This window comes from Vulpes lagopus, chromosome 3 (assembly GCF_018345385.1).
Source record: "Vulpes lagopus strain Blue_001 chromosome 3, ASM1834538v1, whole genome shotgun sequence".
Taxonomy (NCBI): domain Eukaryota; kingdom Metazoa; phylum Chordata; class Mammalia; order Carnivora; family Canidae; genus Vulpes; species Vulpes lagopus.
In genome coordinates this window covers 112,909,176-112,924,006 of record NC_054826.1, presented here as the reverse complement: position 1 = coordinate 112,924,006, position 14,831 = coordinate 112,909,176, and the positions used below count along the sequence as shown (strand labels likewise).

At 39.1% G+C, this 14,831-nt stretch overlaps 1 protein-coding gene across 1 annotated transcript in view; it reads left to right on the top strand.

Annotated features, from left to right (window-relative positions):
- LOC121487833 (phospholipid-transporting ATPase ABCA3-like) overlaps window positions 1-14,831 on the top strand; it is a 147,248-nt gene that overhangs the window by 26,855 nt on the left and 105,562 nt on the right. The window contains exons 5-9 of the mRNA XM_041749871.1: window positions 790-906; window positions 1,247-1,364; window positions 6,033-6,206; window positions 6,913-7,091; window positions 8,045-8,179. Of these exons, the coding sequence (XP_041605805.1) occupies window positions 790-906; window positions 1,247-1,364; window positions 6,033-6,206; window positions 6,913-7,091; window positions 8,045-8,179 (723 nt within the window). The remainder of the gene's footprint in view (window positions 1-789; window positions 907-1,246; window positions 1,365-6,032; window positions 6,207-6,912; window positions 7,092-8,044; window positions 8,180-14,831) is intronic.

The window sequence follows — 14,831 nt, the reverse complement described above, 5'->3', positions numbered from 1 at the left end:
AAATTAAATAGAAATATTTTAATGTCTTTTTAAAAATATTTTATTTATTTATTTGAGAGAGAGAGGGAGAGCACAAAGGGAAAGCAAGAGGGAGAAGTACACTCTGCTCTGAGCAGAAAGCCCGACATGGGACTCCATCCCAGGACCCTGGGATCGTGATCTGAGCTGAAGACAGATGTTTAATTGACTTAGCTACCCAGGCACCTCAATAGAAATATTTTTAAAAGCCTGTGAAGACTCATGCCACCCATTTGAATCTTATTACTGGTCTTCTACATTATATTCTTACCTAAACTTTTTGAATGCTCTTTTGTTAACATTTGAAATACCAAATATTTCTTTAAAGAATATAATCCATAAAGATTATTGCTAAAACTAAATATCCTTCCTTATTTTTATCATATTTTTGGTATTTGCTTCTATCTTTTGTAATTGAATTAAAATATATTTTCATTTTTAATACCCTCTTGAAGAAAGCATAATAAATAGAAAGGGGATATTAATCTAAGCAGTTTATAGTTTTATTTAAGCATTTTTCATGCCTGAACAGTATCAGGTAAATTATTGGCGAGAGTCATCTCTGGGCTTATAAGCATCACAGACTGCCACACGCTAGCTGAATAATTTTAATCAAGTCATTGATCTCCTCCTCTATAAATTAGACATGATAATATTTCTTATTTAACCAATTTTGGTTGTGGTGGAAATAAATTAGATAATCTTTGTAAATGAATTTTGTATAATTATATTGTTTTATATGATGTTTGGTTTGTGTTAACTCTCTCACAGGAGTACCTACTCATGATAGGACTAAATAATTGGATGCTCTGGGCTGCCTATTTCTTCACATTCCTCTCTTTATATTCAGTTATCATCCTTTTGATGTGCATGATTTTCTTTGTCAAGGCAAGTGTCTAATTCACTGTAGTATGCTATAGCTAAACTTTGAGAGGAAAACAGATATATGGTGTGGACTTAATGGATTCAAGTTGTCAGGAAGTGAACACTTGCTTGTTGTTGACTCCACTCTGGAAACTCAGGGGCTACTTAGTCTTTCAGCAAAATAAACTTTAAGTCTAGATGTATGGACTATTTGTAATTAATGAATTGTTTACTCATATATATCCCTGAGGTTTGTCATTAGTTTCACTAGTACTATTAAAATATTTAAAGATGTTTTATTTCTCTTGTTTTGCTGTGATGACATTTAGAGTGTGGCTAACTGGCTTCCTGTTTGTTTTGTTAGATAGATCCTGCGCCAATCATCCAGTACAGTGATCCATCTCTTATCTTCATCTTTTTGCTATGTTTTGCCATCGCCACAATATTCTTCAGCTTTATGGTCAGCACGTTCTTCAATAAAGGTGAGTGTAAAACTCCTGGAAAGATAATTAGTGACTCAATGGAGATTGTCTTCTTTGCAGAAATGTCTTTTCATGTAGTCTGCCTATTTCTAAACTGGATCTTTTTGGATTTTGGGTTTGAGAAGTTCTTTATAGATTTTGGATACTGGCCCTTTATCTGATATTTCATTTGCAAATATATTCTCCCCTTCTATAGGTTTCCTTTTAATTTTGCTGATTGTTTCCTTTGCTGTGCAAAAGCTTTTTATCCTAATGAAGTTCCAGTAGTTCACTTTTGCTTTTGTTTCCCTTGCCTTTGGAGACGAATTTAGCAAGAAGTTGCTGTGAAGGAGCTGAATGATGTTGCCGCCTGTGTTTCCTTCTAGGACTCTGATGGATTCCTGTCTCACATTTAGGTGTTTCATCCATTTGGGTTAATTGTTTTATTGGAGTTCAATTTGCCAACATATAGCATAACACCCAGTGCTCACCCTGCTAAGTGCCCCCTTCAGTGCCCATCACCCAGTCATGCCAACCCCCCGCCCACCTCCCTTTCCACTAGCCCTTGTTTGTTTCCCAAAGTTAGGTGTCTCTCATGTTTTGTCACCCTCACTGATATTTTCACTCATTTCTCTCCTTTCCCCTTGTTTCCCTTTCACTAATTTTTATATTCCCCAAATGAATGATACCATATAATGTTTGTCCTTCCCCAATTTATTTCACTCACTCAGCATAATACCCTCCAGTTCCATCCACGTTGAAGCAAATGGTAGGTATTTGTCGTTTCTAATGTCTGAGTAATATTCCATTGTATACATAGACCACATCTTTATCCATTCATCTTTCAATGGACACCAGGCTCCTTCCACAGTTTGGCTATTGTGGACATTGCTGCTATAAACATTGGGGTGCAGGTGTCCCGGCGTTTCATTGCATCTATATCTTTGGGGTAAATCCCCAGCAGTGCAATTGCTGGGTCATAGGGCAGTTCTGTTTTTAGATTTTTAGTCCTATTTTTCCTCTTTGAGGAACCTCCACACAGTTTTCCAGAGTGGCTGCACCAGTTCACATTCCCACCAACAGTTCCCCTTTATCCACATCCTCACCATTTGTTGTTTCCTGTCTTGTTAATTTTCACCATTCTCACTGGTATAAGGTGGTATCTCATTGTGGTTTTGATTTGTATTTCCCTGATGGCCAGTGATGCAGAGCATTTTCTCATGTGCTTGTTGGCCATGTCTATGTCTTCCTCTGTGAAATTTCTGTTCATGTCTTTTGTCCATTTCATGATTGGATTGTTTGTTCCTTTGCCTTTGAGTTTAATAAGTTCTTTATAGATCTTGCATACTAGCCCTTTATCAGATAGGTCATTTGCAAATATCTTCTCCCATTCTGTAGGTTGTCTTTTAGTTTTGTTGACTGTCTCTTTTGCTGTGCAGAAGATTTTTATCTTGATGAAGTCCCAATAATTCATTTTTGCTTTTGATTCCCTTGCCTTTATGGATGTATCTTGCAAGAGTTGTTGTGGCCAAGTTCAAAAAGGGTGTTGCCTGTGTTCTCCTCTAGGATTTTGATGGAATCTTGTCTCACATTTAGATCTTTCATCCATTTTGAGTTTATCTTTGTGTATGATGTAAAAGAATGGTCCAGTTTCATTCTTCTGCACGTGGCTGTCCAATTTTCCCAACACCATTTATTGAAGAGACTATCTTTTTTCCAATGGATAGTCTTTCCTCCTTTATCGAATATTAGTTGACCATAGAGTTGAGGGCCCACTTCTGGATTCTCTATTCTGTTCCATTGATCTATGTGTCTGGTTTTGTGCCAGTACCACACTGCCTTGATGATCACAGCTTTGTAGTACAACTTGATATCTGGCATTGGGATTCCCCCAGCTCTGGTTGTCTTTTTCAATATTCCCCTGGCTATTTGGGGTCTTTTCTGATTCCACACATATCTTAAGGTTATTTGTTCCAACTCTCTGAAGAAAGTCCATGGTATTTTGATAAGGATTGCATTAAACGTGTAAATTGCCCTGGGTAACATTGACATTTTCACAATATTAATTCTGCCAATCCATGAGCATGGAATATTTTTCCATCTCTTTGTGTCTTCCTCAATTTCTTTCAGAAGTGTTCTATAGTTTTTAGGGTATAGATCCTTTATGTCTTTGGTTAGGTTTATTCCTAGGTATCTTATCCTTTTGGGTGCAATTGTAAATGGGATTGACTCCTTAATTTCTCTTCTTTAGTCTCATTGTTAGTATATAGAAATGCCACTGATTTCTGGGCATTGATTTTGTATCCTGCCACACTGCTGAATTGCTGTATGAGTTCTAGCAATCTTGGGGTGGAGTCTTTTGGGTTTTCTATGTACGGTATCATGTCATCTGCAAAGAGGGAGAGTGTGACTTCTCCTTTGCCAATTTGAATGCCTTTATTTCTTTTTGCTGCCTGATTGTTCAAGCTAGGACTTCTAGTACTATGTTGAATAGCAGTGGTGAGAGTGGACATCCCTGTCATGTTCCTGATGTTAGGGGAAAGGCTCCCAGTGTTTCCCCACTGAGAATGATATTTGCTGTGGGCTTTTTGTAGATGGCTTTTTAGATGCTGAAGAATGTTCTCTCTAACCCTACAGTCTGAAGAGTTTTGATCAGGATTGGATGCTGTATTTTGTCAAATGCTTTCTCTGCATCTATTGAGAGGATCATATGGTTCTTGGTCTGTTTTTTTTTTTTACATTAAGCCTTTAATTTTTTTTATAAATTTATTTTTTATTGGTGTTCAATTTGCCAGTCCTCCCCTTCTACCACCCCTAGTTCGTTTCCCAGAGTTAGGAGTCTCTCATGTTCTGTCTCCATTTCTGATATTTCCCACTCATTTTTTCCTCCTTTCACTTTGCCATCAACTTGTCTTCTATGTCAATCACTTGTTCTTCTACCTCATTAACCATCATCGTTAGGAGCTCCAGTTTGGATTGCATCCCATTAATTGATTTTTAATTTCTGCCTGATTAGATCTAAATTCTGCAGTCATAAAGTCTCTTGAATCCTTTATGCTTTTTTCCAGAGCCACTAGTAGCTTTATAATTGTGCTTCTGGATTGGCTTTCTGACATTGAATTGTAATCCAAATTCTGTAACTCTGTGGGAGAGAGTACTGTTTCTGATTATTTCTTTTGTAGTGAGTTCTTCCTTCTAGTCATTTTGCTCAATGCAGAGTGGCTGAAAACAAGTTGTACTGGAAAAAGGAAGGAAAAAGGGGATAAAAGGGTGGAAACAAAAAAACAAGGAGGGCGTGTCCTCTGATTCTATATACTGTAAGTCCCTCAACTTCCCCTGGAGGTTTACAGCGCTGCTTGGTTAAGAACTTGCTCTTCGAAAAAAATAAAAAATAAAAAAAAAAAAAAAAAAGAACTTGCTCTTCGAGATTCCTGGGTGGCGCACCAGTTTAGCGCCTGCCTTTGGCCCAGGGCGAGATCCTGGAGACCGGGGATCGAATCCCACATCAGGCTCCCAGTGCATGGAGCCTGCTTCTCCCTCTGCCTATGTCTCTGCCTCTCTCTCTCTCTCTCTCTGTGTGTGTGTGTGTGTGTGTGTGTGTGTGACTATCATAAATAAATAAAATTTTTTTAAAAAAAAGAACTTAAAAAAAAAAATTAAAAAAAGAACTTGCTCTTCCCCTGTCCTTCCAGCAGGTCTTCTGGGGGAGGGGTCTACTATGCTGATTATCAGGTGTGTGCACCTGGGGAAGCTGCCCCGCCCCTGTCAGGTGCACACGGTTCAGTGGGAGCTGTTTATTCTGTGAGGCCCCTGCTCCCTGGCGCCTACTCAGTCCCAGACACAAGGTGACACCAGGAGGAACAACAGCAGTGGCAGTGGCCAGCTCTCCAGCCCTAGAGTCAGCTCCTGCAGTCACTATCGCATGCCCTCATTCTGCAGGGACCTGGATGCTCCGAGGGCGGAAGCTGCTGATATGCATAGCTGGGGCGGGGGCGGGGCGGCAGCAGGAGTGTCTTTGCTGCCCTGTTTCCTCCCAGCCTCTGCCTGTCCTGGAGGGAGCACTGGATCCTGGGCTGTGTCCCCTGGTGCCTTGGGCTGTGGGACCTGTGCTGCTGGAATTGCGTTCCTAGGGCCATGCAGCCCCCTCCACCCGGGTCTGCCTCCTGAGCCGCTGGAGTGCTCCCATGGCCCCACCCGGCACGCTCCAGCCCTTAGGGAGCTCGGCCCACAGTGTGTGGCGTGCTCTCCCCTGGGGCACACCTCCTCTGTTAGTGACCTAGTATCATGACATAGACTGAATCTCATAGTATCTGGAAATACAATCTAGATATTTTCTGATTATGTCAATAATAGTATTTACATTTGTAATTTTTTGTGCTGAATGATAATGAATATGTAAACTTTCCACTAAGAGTTATAACATTCATGGTTACTACATTATAGAATGATAAATTCCAGAAAAATTAGTTACTGAGATGTTTAATTTCAGCCTTTTGTTTATTCAAAAAATGCTTTTGAGCACCTACTAAGTGCCACACATTGTATAATGGTACTCAAATGGTGAATAAAACCAATTTCTGTTCTCACTGTGCTTATTTTATTACACTCAGTAACACAAAGATATTTGTAGTTTAGGTGTTTGCATGTTCCTTAAATTGACCTTATGATTTCTTTCTTTCTTATTTCCAGCACATTTTGCTGTTTCTGTTGGAGGTTTCATTTATTTTGCTACCTACTTTCCATTTGCCACAATCTCTACAAACTTTGGACAAATGACATTCACCCAGAAGCTAGCTTCTTGTCTCAGCTCAAATATTGCAATGGCACTGGGAACTAAATTCCTAGTCAAGGCAGAAATGGAGAGTGAGTATTTACCTTGTAAATTTGGCCATATTCTCATAAGATATTCACAGTTTTAAAATTGATTAATATTGTCAAACTGTGCTTCAAAAAATTATATTACTTCCTACCACCATCTGTAGTACATGAATGCTTCCACATTCTCTCTATAAATTTACTCAAGTCTGTTAGTGCCTTTCCCTACTCCATTCGGAGTTCCTGGCTGCTGTTTATTGCTAGGAGAGGAAGCAAAACAGGTCTGCTTTTAATAACTTTTTGTCTTCCTTTTTTCATCAGTGCACCATCTATGCAAAAAGTCCTCTAGTCTTCTCTCCTGTAGATAGATAGCATTTATTCCTGCATTTCAATGATTTTGGTTTTCTAAAATTATATTTTCAGTGAACATTTAGCATGAAGAGGGGTGGACAGAGAGGAGACAGTGTCTTAACCCATAGGTTTGCTTATTTTTCTCTAAGTTTATATTCCTGACTTAGTGTATTTTGGTTTTGTTTCACTCATAACTGATTCTTTGTGGCATGCTAGGAAGCATCTTACATGATTACTTGCTCAGATGTCCTAAATTCTAATGGTATAAGAAAGCAACTGACTGTAATAGGAATCTCTATAAAATATTAACACCTTTCTTCTTCACTCTTTAATTATGATACAGATGAATAACTGTTTTAGTGTTAAATGGCACCTAAATTAAATGTCAACTGTTATCTCTTAGAAATTGGAATTAAGTGGAGTAACATCATCTCACCACCCAAAATGGAGGACTTTGACTTTATCCATGTGCTGGGGATGTTTTTATTTGATGCTTTCTTATATGGCCTTGTGGCCTGGTATATAGAAGCTGTCTTTCCAGGGGAGTATGGTATACCCAAGCCATGGAACTTTTTCTTGCTGGTGAGTTCTAATACTTCTGTTACTGAGAGAGGCCACAGCCCTTATGAATATGTATTACAATTTCTATAAAAGCCATCATGAATTGATTTTCCACTATCTATAACTGAATCAATAGATCAAGTGAAGGAATCATTTTATTTTGTCAAAAGATTTAATTTATTTATTCATGAGAGACACAGAGAGGCAGAGACATAGGCAGAGGGAGAAGCAGGCCCCCCACAGGGAGCCCAATGTGGAACTCGATCCCAGGACACTGGAATCATGACCTAAACGAAAGGCAGGGTGCCCTGAAAGAATCATTTTTAATTACTCTGGCCATTCACTGGCCTTTTCCTGATATACTTTAAAGCACCCAGTACATATAACTGTAAATAATCTGTAGATCCTGGCCTATAGCCCCAAACTTTACAAATTCTGAGTAATCTGTCATATTTTATTGGCAAATATTTCATAAACGATTGAACTCAGGTATACAGAAATTAATATAGCATGGATCTTTGGGTGGTAAAAATAAGAGGTTTAGTTATGTCCCCTATCTGGGCACTCACCACCTGCTTTATATCCTTGTTTAGCACTGATGTTTTAGAGTCAGAGCCATAGCATTTTGAGAATCATGTGTAACTTGCCCTCCCTTCTCAGTCTTTTCTCTTATTCTCATTGACTTATATATTGCTAAGAGAAGATATGACAAAGAATGATACAATACTTTTTGCTAGGACCTCGTTTTAGAGCAATTCTCTTTTGTCCCTCTCCTGGACAGTTTTGGTTTTAGTAGGATAGTTTGCTTTTATGCGTTGGGGATTCAAATTAAGCCAATTAGCTACAAAATTTAATCCCAAGAAATTTTTAGCAATCCATCTCGAGACAAAAAGTAACAGGCTAGAGTATTTTCTAAAGCATCATTTTTCAATACCATTGCAGTGATTTCGCTTTTATTACCTCCCTTTTTTTAGCGCTCTCACTGGTTTGGGGAAACACCAGAGAGAAAAAAGGAAACAAGGCAATTTTATGAAACAAATGAAAGCAAGTATTTTGAAGCAGAACCTACTAATTTGGTGGCAGGTATCCAAATCAAACATTTGTACAAGGTATTGCTTCACAATATTTTTTCTTGTTGGGACTGAAATTTAGTTTATAGTTCATTGTAAGTGATTATTACCAGAAATGCCAAGAAAAAGATCACATACTAATAAAAAGTCATGGCCATCCTGTTTACTTCCTTTGAGAAAGATCAAAATTAAATTTTTTCAATATATGATAAGAAGTCACATCTTTCTCCTTCCTCCAGAATAGATTCAGATTTTCTATAAACTATATGGTATCTTCCACAAATGCTCTCATTTTAAAAAGTAGAGTCTATTGGAGATGAATAATTTGAGTATATGAACATTAATTTCTGTTCACAAATGTTTTGCATTTATCTGTTATGTAATCTCTCCTCTGTCAAGCAGTTCATCAAGGAAGGACTTTTGAATCTCTTAATTTATCTCCACCAATGGTAGGCATGTAGTATTCAAGTAAACTGTACATTGGCTGGCATTGCCTCTCAAAGGTCTACCTAAGCTTAGTTTGAACTCTTAAGGAAGCCTTAGGAAACCCAGAGCCCTCCCTGCAAATTCAGCCTCAGGAAACCCAAAGACCTCCCTCCAAATTCAGCTAATTTTGGAGATGTGTATATAAATCAACAAAACAAAACAGCCTACTGAATGGAAGAATATACTTGCAAATGAAATATCTATTAAGGGGTTAATATCCAAAATATGTAAAAAAAAAAAAAAACTTATACAGCCCAACACCAAAAAAAAAAAAAGAAAGAAGAAAGAAAGAAAGAAAGAAAGAAAGAAAGAAAGAAAGAAAGAAAGAAAAATAAACAATCTGATTTTAAAAATGGGCAGAGGACCTGAATATACGTTTTTCCATAGATGGCCAAAAGACACATGGAGGGATGCTCAGCATCACTCATAATCAGGGAAATGCAAATCAAAACCACAATGAGATACCACTTCACACCTGTCAGAATGGGTAAAATCAAAAACACAAGAAACAAGTGTTGGCAGGGATATGCAGAAGAAGGAATTGTCATGTGGGAATATAAATTGGTACAGCCACTGTGGAAAATGGTATGGGGGTTCCTCAAAAAATTAAAAGTAGAATTACTACATGATCCAATAATTCCACTATTGGGTGTTTGCCTAGGAAAAATGAGCTAACTCGAAGAGATGCATATACCTCAATGTTTGTTGCAACATTATTTACCATAGCCAAAATGTGGAAGCAACCTAAATGCCCACCAACTGATGAATGGATAAGGGAAAATGTGGTCTATATACATAATAGAATATTACACAGTCAGAAGAAAGAGTGAGATTGTGCCATTTGACACAAGATGGATGGACCTAGAGTGTATTATACTACATGGAATAAGTCAGATGGAGAAAGACAAATATCATGTGATTCCACTCATAAGTCAAGGCTAAATAATGAACAAACTAAAAGCAGAACCAGAACTATCAATACAGAGAAATGGTGGTTCTAAAGGGTAGGATGATGGAAGTTTGGGGAAAATGGTTGAAGAGGAGAGGAAGATACGGGCCTTCAGTTATGGCATGGGTATGTCAGGGGAATAAAAAGCAAAGCATAAAGAATATAGCCAATGATTTTGTAATAATGATATAATGAAACAGATGGTAGCTGTACTTGTGGTAAACACAGCATGATGTGTTAACTTGTCAAATTACTAAGTTGTATGTATACCTGAGGCTAATGTAAAGTTTTGTGTCAACTCTAATCAAAACTAAAAATATTGAGTAAAACTCTTGTTTTAGATGGAGAAATATCCAAGGTGGCACCTCAGGGTACTATACAATCAAACAGTAGGAACAGTAACAAAGCATTACTTGTCAGGAACCTCAACAGAAGCCAAAGGTAAAGAAGGATTGTCTCAACTCTGTGTGTAGAAGTGGCTTTTGTGGCTTTAGTGAACAAATTTTAAATAAATTTGTGCTACAGGAAATACCCCTAGCTTCTATTTAAAAGATTTGAAATAGTAAAAAATGAATAGAGGACTCTGAACTGCCAAACTTCTACAAACAGAAAGCAGGCTAGGAAAAACTCAGCTGCAGCCATAGGATGCTTTTCATGGCAAAGGAAGGATGATTGAGAAGTCAGAGTCAAGAGAATAGAAAGTGGAGCCAAGAGCCTTGGAGAATCATTCTCTGGTCTTCAGTCCTTATCAAAGAACTACCAACAATGTCAAATAGTAGATTTCAGAATTTCATTTGACTGCTTTATGTTTCTTGTCTTCTACTTAGAGTGAGACGGAGAGTATGTGTAGTGGTTAAGTTATGCATATCCCAGTACTCTGTGTTGGGTTTGTGGGGAGAGTGGAAAATGATAGATTTCAAGTCTCCTTGGATCACAGATCTTCATTTCTAGGGTAATTGTACTCTAAGAGTTAATCTCCAGAAACTAGATGACAGGAGGCTCATAGACACCTGGACCTGATTTAGATGACTAGACCCTGGACTTTGAGATGATGCTATAAAAGTTGAGACTTTTATAGCACTGAGAGCAGATGAAGGTCTTTTTATGAGAGAACAAAATCAATCATTGGAGACAGAGGATAGACTATGGTTGTTGGCAGCCTTCATCATGGTCCCAGGGATCCTCACTGATACTCACATTTTTGTGCAGTCCCCTTCTGCAGTAAATACACCTACCTTGTAACCTGTATAATACTGTGCAAGAGAAGTACAGGTCTTCGAGGACTGGATCATAGAAGTCATTATGGCTTTTGCCTTGACTGTGAATTACTTGCTCTGAAGATAGCACCATATCATTCAAGCTGCTCATATGGACAAGAACCGAGTCTTCTTCCCTATACAATCAGAATGAACTTGAGTAGGTCTACTTGGAAATGGATACCCTGATCTTGGTCAAGTCTTCAGATGACTTTAGCCCGGGTTGTCACTTGATTGCAGCCTCAGAAAGACACTTAACCAGTCACATCCAGCTAATCTATTACATGAACATGGTTCTGCAGTAGGCCTGGTCAAAGCAATAAGGAATATACTAGTGAGAGGAATACCAGCATCACTGATAAGGGCTGGCAGTAGGAGATACCTTAACAGAAATGAACTCACTTGTAGCAGTGGAGGTAATGTGAGTCCAACCAAATAGAGGGTTGGTGGTGACACAGGCAGGAACAATTTTTCTAATAATACACTATGTCAAGTATAGTGTGGCAGTCTGGAACACCTGGCCCACAAATGATGGTTAGCAGAAATAGCTCTCTTGAGGTAAGATAGGAGGATAGCCAGTGAGGATATTGACCAACCAACACTACCAGAAGAAATAAAAGTTGGATCATCAGGAGCTAAGACAGCACCTGATCTATATAAATTCAGGGTCTCCTCTACAGTTTCCCGTTTTTCAGAATTCACTCATTGACTTGAAGGAGGGTCTGGATTGGCTAGGTAGAAGTGCTCAGCAGCACTGCAGTAAATGTTTGTGATAATGATTACCGAAGTCCTGCAATTTATTCAGGTAACCATACTTGGAGATCCAAAGTATCTTCATGATCCTATTGTTAGAGCAAGGCTACGTTCAAGCTAGGTAATAAAGGTAATCTTAGCTTCTGATGACTTCAAGTAGGTACACTGGAACTACATTACCACCTAGTGGACATTTCTGTAGTTGCCATACAAATAATTAGAAATGACATACCCAATAGTTGGTATAACCCCTTATGTTGACTCCTTGGCCTCTGGGGAAAAGCTGTCCTACTGGAAAAGCCAGGTGGAATCCTTTGAAACTGTATACCCCCACTGGCCAAGGTGGTAAATCAAAGGCAATATCACATTTATGGGAAAGTGGCAGAGATGAAAGCAGCATGAGTAGTAGTTCCCCTTAATCCCATCTAACTCTCCACTCTGGTCCTTGCAAACCTGCAGAGTGACAGTGGATCTACCACATATTCAAACAAATAACTTCACCTATTTGCAGCTTTTGTGTAATATGTGGTAATTCACTTGTGGTAAATTAACACAGCCTGAGAACATGGTATAGGGCTATGATTTGGCAAATTCATTTTTCCTATGGGGAAAATGGGGATCTGATTTTTTTTTATTTATTTGAATGGACAACCACAGTATATATTTATTTGTCCAGGGTTATAGGCTCCTCAGCTCTTTGTCCTAATAGACTCTGAAGGGACCTGTATTAGCTATATATCTTGCAGAGCATCAGTCTGGCCCTCTATATTGGTGATCAGATCGGATAAGCAAGAAATAACAAGTATGTTGGAGGCCTTGGTTAGACATGTATTCTAAGGAAGAGACAGATAAAGCCTATAAAGGTTCAGGGGCTTACTACATTGGTAAAATTTTTAGGAGTTAGTGATCTGCTATCTGTCAGCAATTCTTTCTGAAGGATAATTTTATGTATTTTATACCTTCTACCAAAAGGAAGATAGTGCCTGCTGGCCACTTCAGGTTTTGAAACCAATGTACTCTATACCTGAGAATACTGTTTTTACCCCATACCAAGTGGCACAAAAAGCTGCCAACTTTGAGTGGAGTTTGGAGCAGGAAAGGATACTACAGCAGATCAAGGCTGTAGTAGTAGCACTCTTGCTGTTGTTCATCCCAACCCAACAGACTTTATGGTATTTGTCGGCATCATACTGAGAAAGTATATCATGTAGATTTTATGGTAAACTTCAGTGGAAGAATAACAATGCAGACATCTAAGGTTATGGATCAAGGCCATGCCATCAGCAATTGAAGCAGAGAATTATATTTTTCAAAAACAGTTCTTTTTTTTTTTCAGGATATTTGGTTTATTAGACTCAACAGAACCCACCCTATCTCAGACATGTGCCTGTATTATTGTACAGACCACCATGGCTGGCCCTGAGTGAGGATGCTGTACTCTTGTCCTGACCTTAAAACCTTGGAATTGGTCACCCTCTCCCCTCATGCGGCCTGCTTGCTCTCTTTGGCATTCTTTGCCCACCCTGTGTCTTTTCCCTCTTAAGGTTCAGACCACAGCTCCATGGTCTCCCATTGAATCCATGGGGCAGCTGTTCCTAGATCCCTAGAAACCTCTCTCTTGGTGTCACTCATTTTAACAAACACATGCAGCCTAGGTCCCCAAAAAGCATCACTGGGAAAACAGGATGTAGAGATTAAAGACCTCTTGTGATGAGAAGTATGATTCTGAGGAAAATCATTGCTGTTTTCCTTTTTCCTTAATTTTTAAAATCTTTTTTATTGGAGTTCAATTTGCCAACATATAGCATAACATCCAGTGCTCATCCCGCCAAGTACCCCCCTCAGTGCCCATCACCCAGTCACCCAATCCCCCGCCCACCTCCCCTTTCACTACCCCTTGTTCATTTCCCAGAGTTAGGTGTCTCTCATGTCAAAAACAGTTCTTGTATGCTGTTGGGCCTTGGTAGAGATGAAGCACCTGATCATGGGATACCAAGTCACTGTGTCCAGAAATGGCCATCAGGAGCTGAGTTCCATCATAAGTGGAACCACCATATCAGTAAAGACAGGCAAGACCAGCAGTTACCCATCCTAAGATGAAAGCGGTATATCAAAGATTGAACATGAGCCAAATTAGTGGATATCAGCAAGCTTTGTGAGCAGGGAATCTAAATCTTCATGTCATCCATGACTATTGCTTCAGTACTTTTCCCTCAGCTCACACACGTGGTTGTACTGAGGTCTTATATTAACCAACTCACACAAAGGGAAAGTTCCTAGTTTGCTTCACGGGTAGCTCAACTTGGTACATGAGTAAAGGTCACAAATGATTAGCAGCTGCACTGGAGCCCCAAATAGGAATAAACTTGAAAGACAAAAGGAGAAGAAATCTTCCTAAAGGACAGAACTTCAAACTGGTCACCTGGTCCTCCACTTTATGTCACAGGATTGGCCCCAAAACACTGAACTAGGCAGTGGTGAATGATCTGGCAAATTAGGGGCATATAGTGAGAAAGACTGGAAGATTAGGGACAAGAAATTCTAGAGTAGAGGTACATGAGTGGAACTATAGGAATGAAAACAAAGCGGGAAGACCTCTGTAATGCATGTTAACATCCACCAAAAACCAAGTATCACAGAAGAGGTATTAAATAACCATGTAGACAAATTTACTCAGGTGACATTAGCCAGCCTCTGCCATCAGTGATCATAAAAATGGTACAGGAATAGAAATCTGTAGTGGCAGGAGTAGAAGAAAAACTGAAATACTGGCTCTCAGTCCCTAAGTAAATCTTACTATTCTTATTGCCACATTTATAGCATCTCCTCAACAAAGCTTAGTTCTGAGGATCATCCACAAGGAGATGAGACATCTACTTGATGTCTAGATAAGTACGTAGGACCTCTTTCACATTGAAAGTGTCTTCGTTTCATCTTACAGGAATCAGCATTTACTCTAGACACATTTTTGCCTGTAGAGCCTCAATCAAGATAACCATCCCAGAGCTTATTGATTGTTTGGTTCACCAGTATGGGATTTCACCTACTGTCACATCACAAAGAATTCCACTTTCCAGCAAAGGAGATACTGCAGTGAGCTCACAACAGTGAGCTGCACTGGTCTATAATGTACATCCAGAAACTCCCATCTGAAGGGAGTGATGAAATAGCCTGCTGAAGGCATATTTGAGGCATAAAGATGGTAATCTGTGGAAATGAGTCACCATCCTTCAGATGGAGTATCACG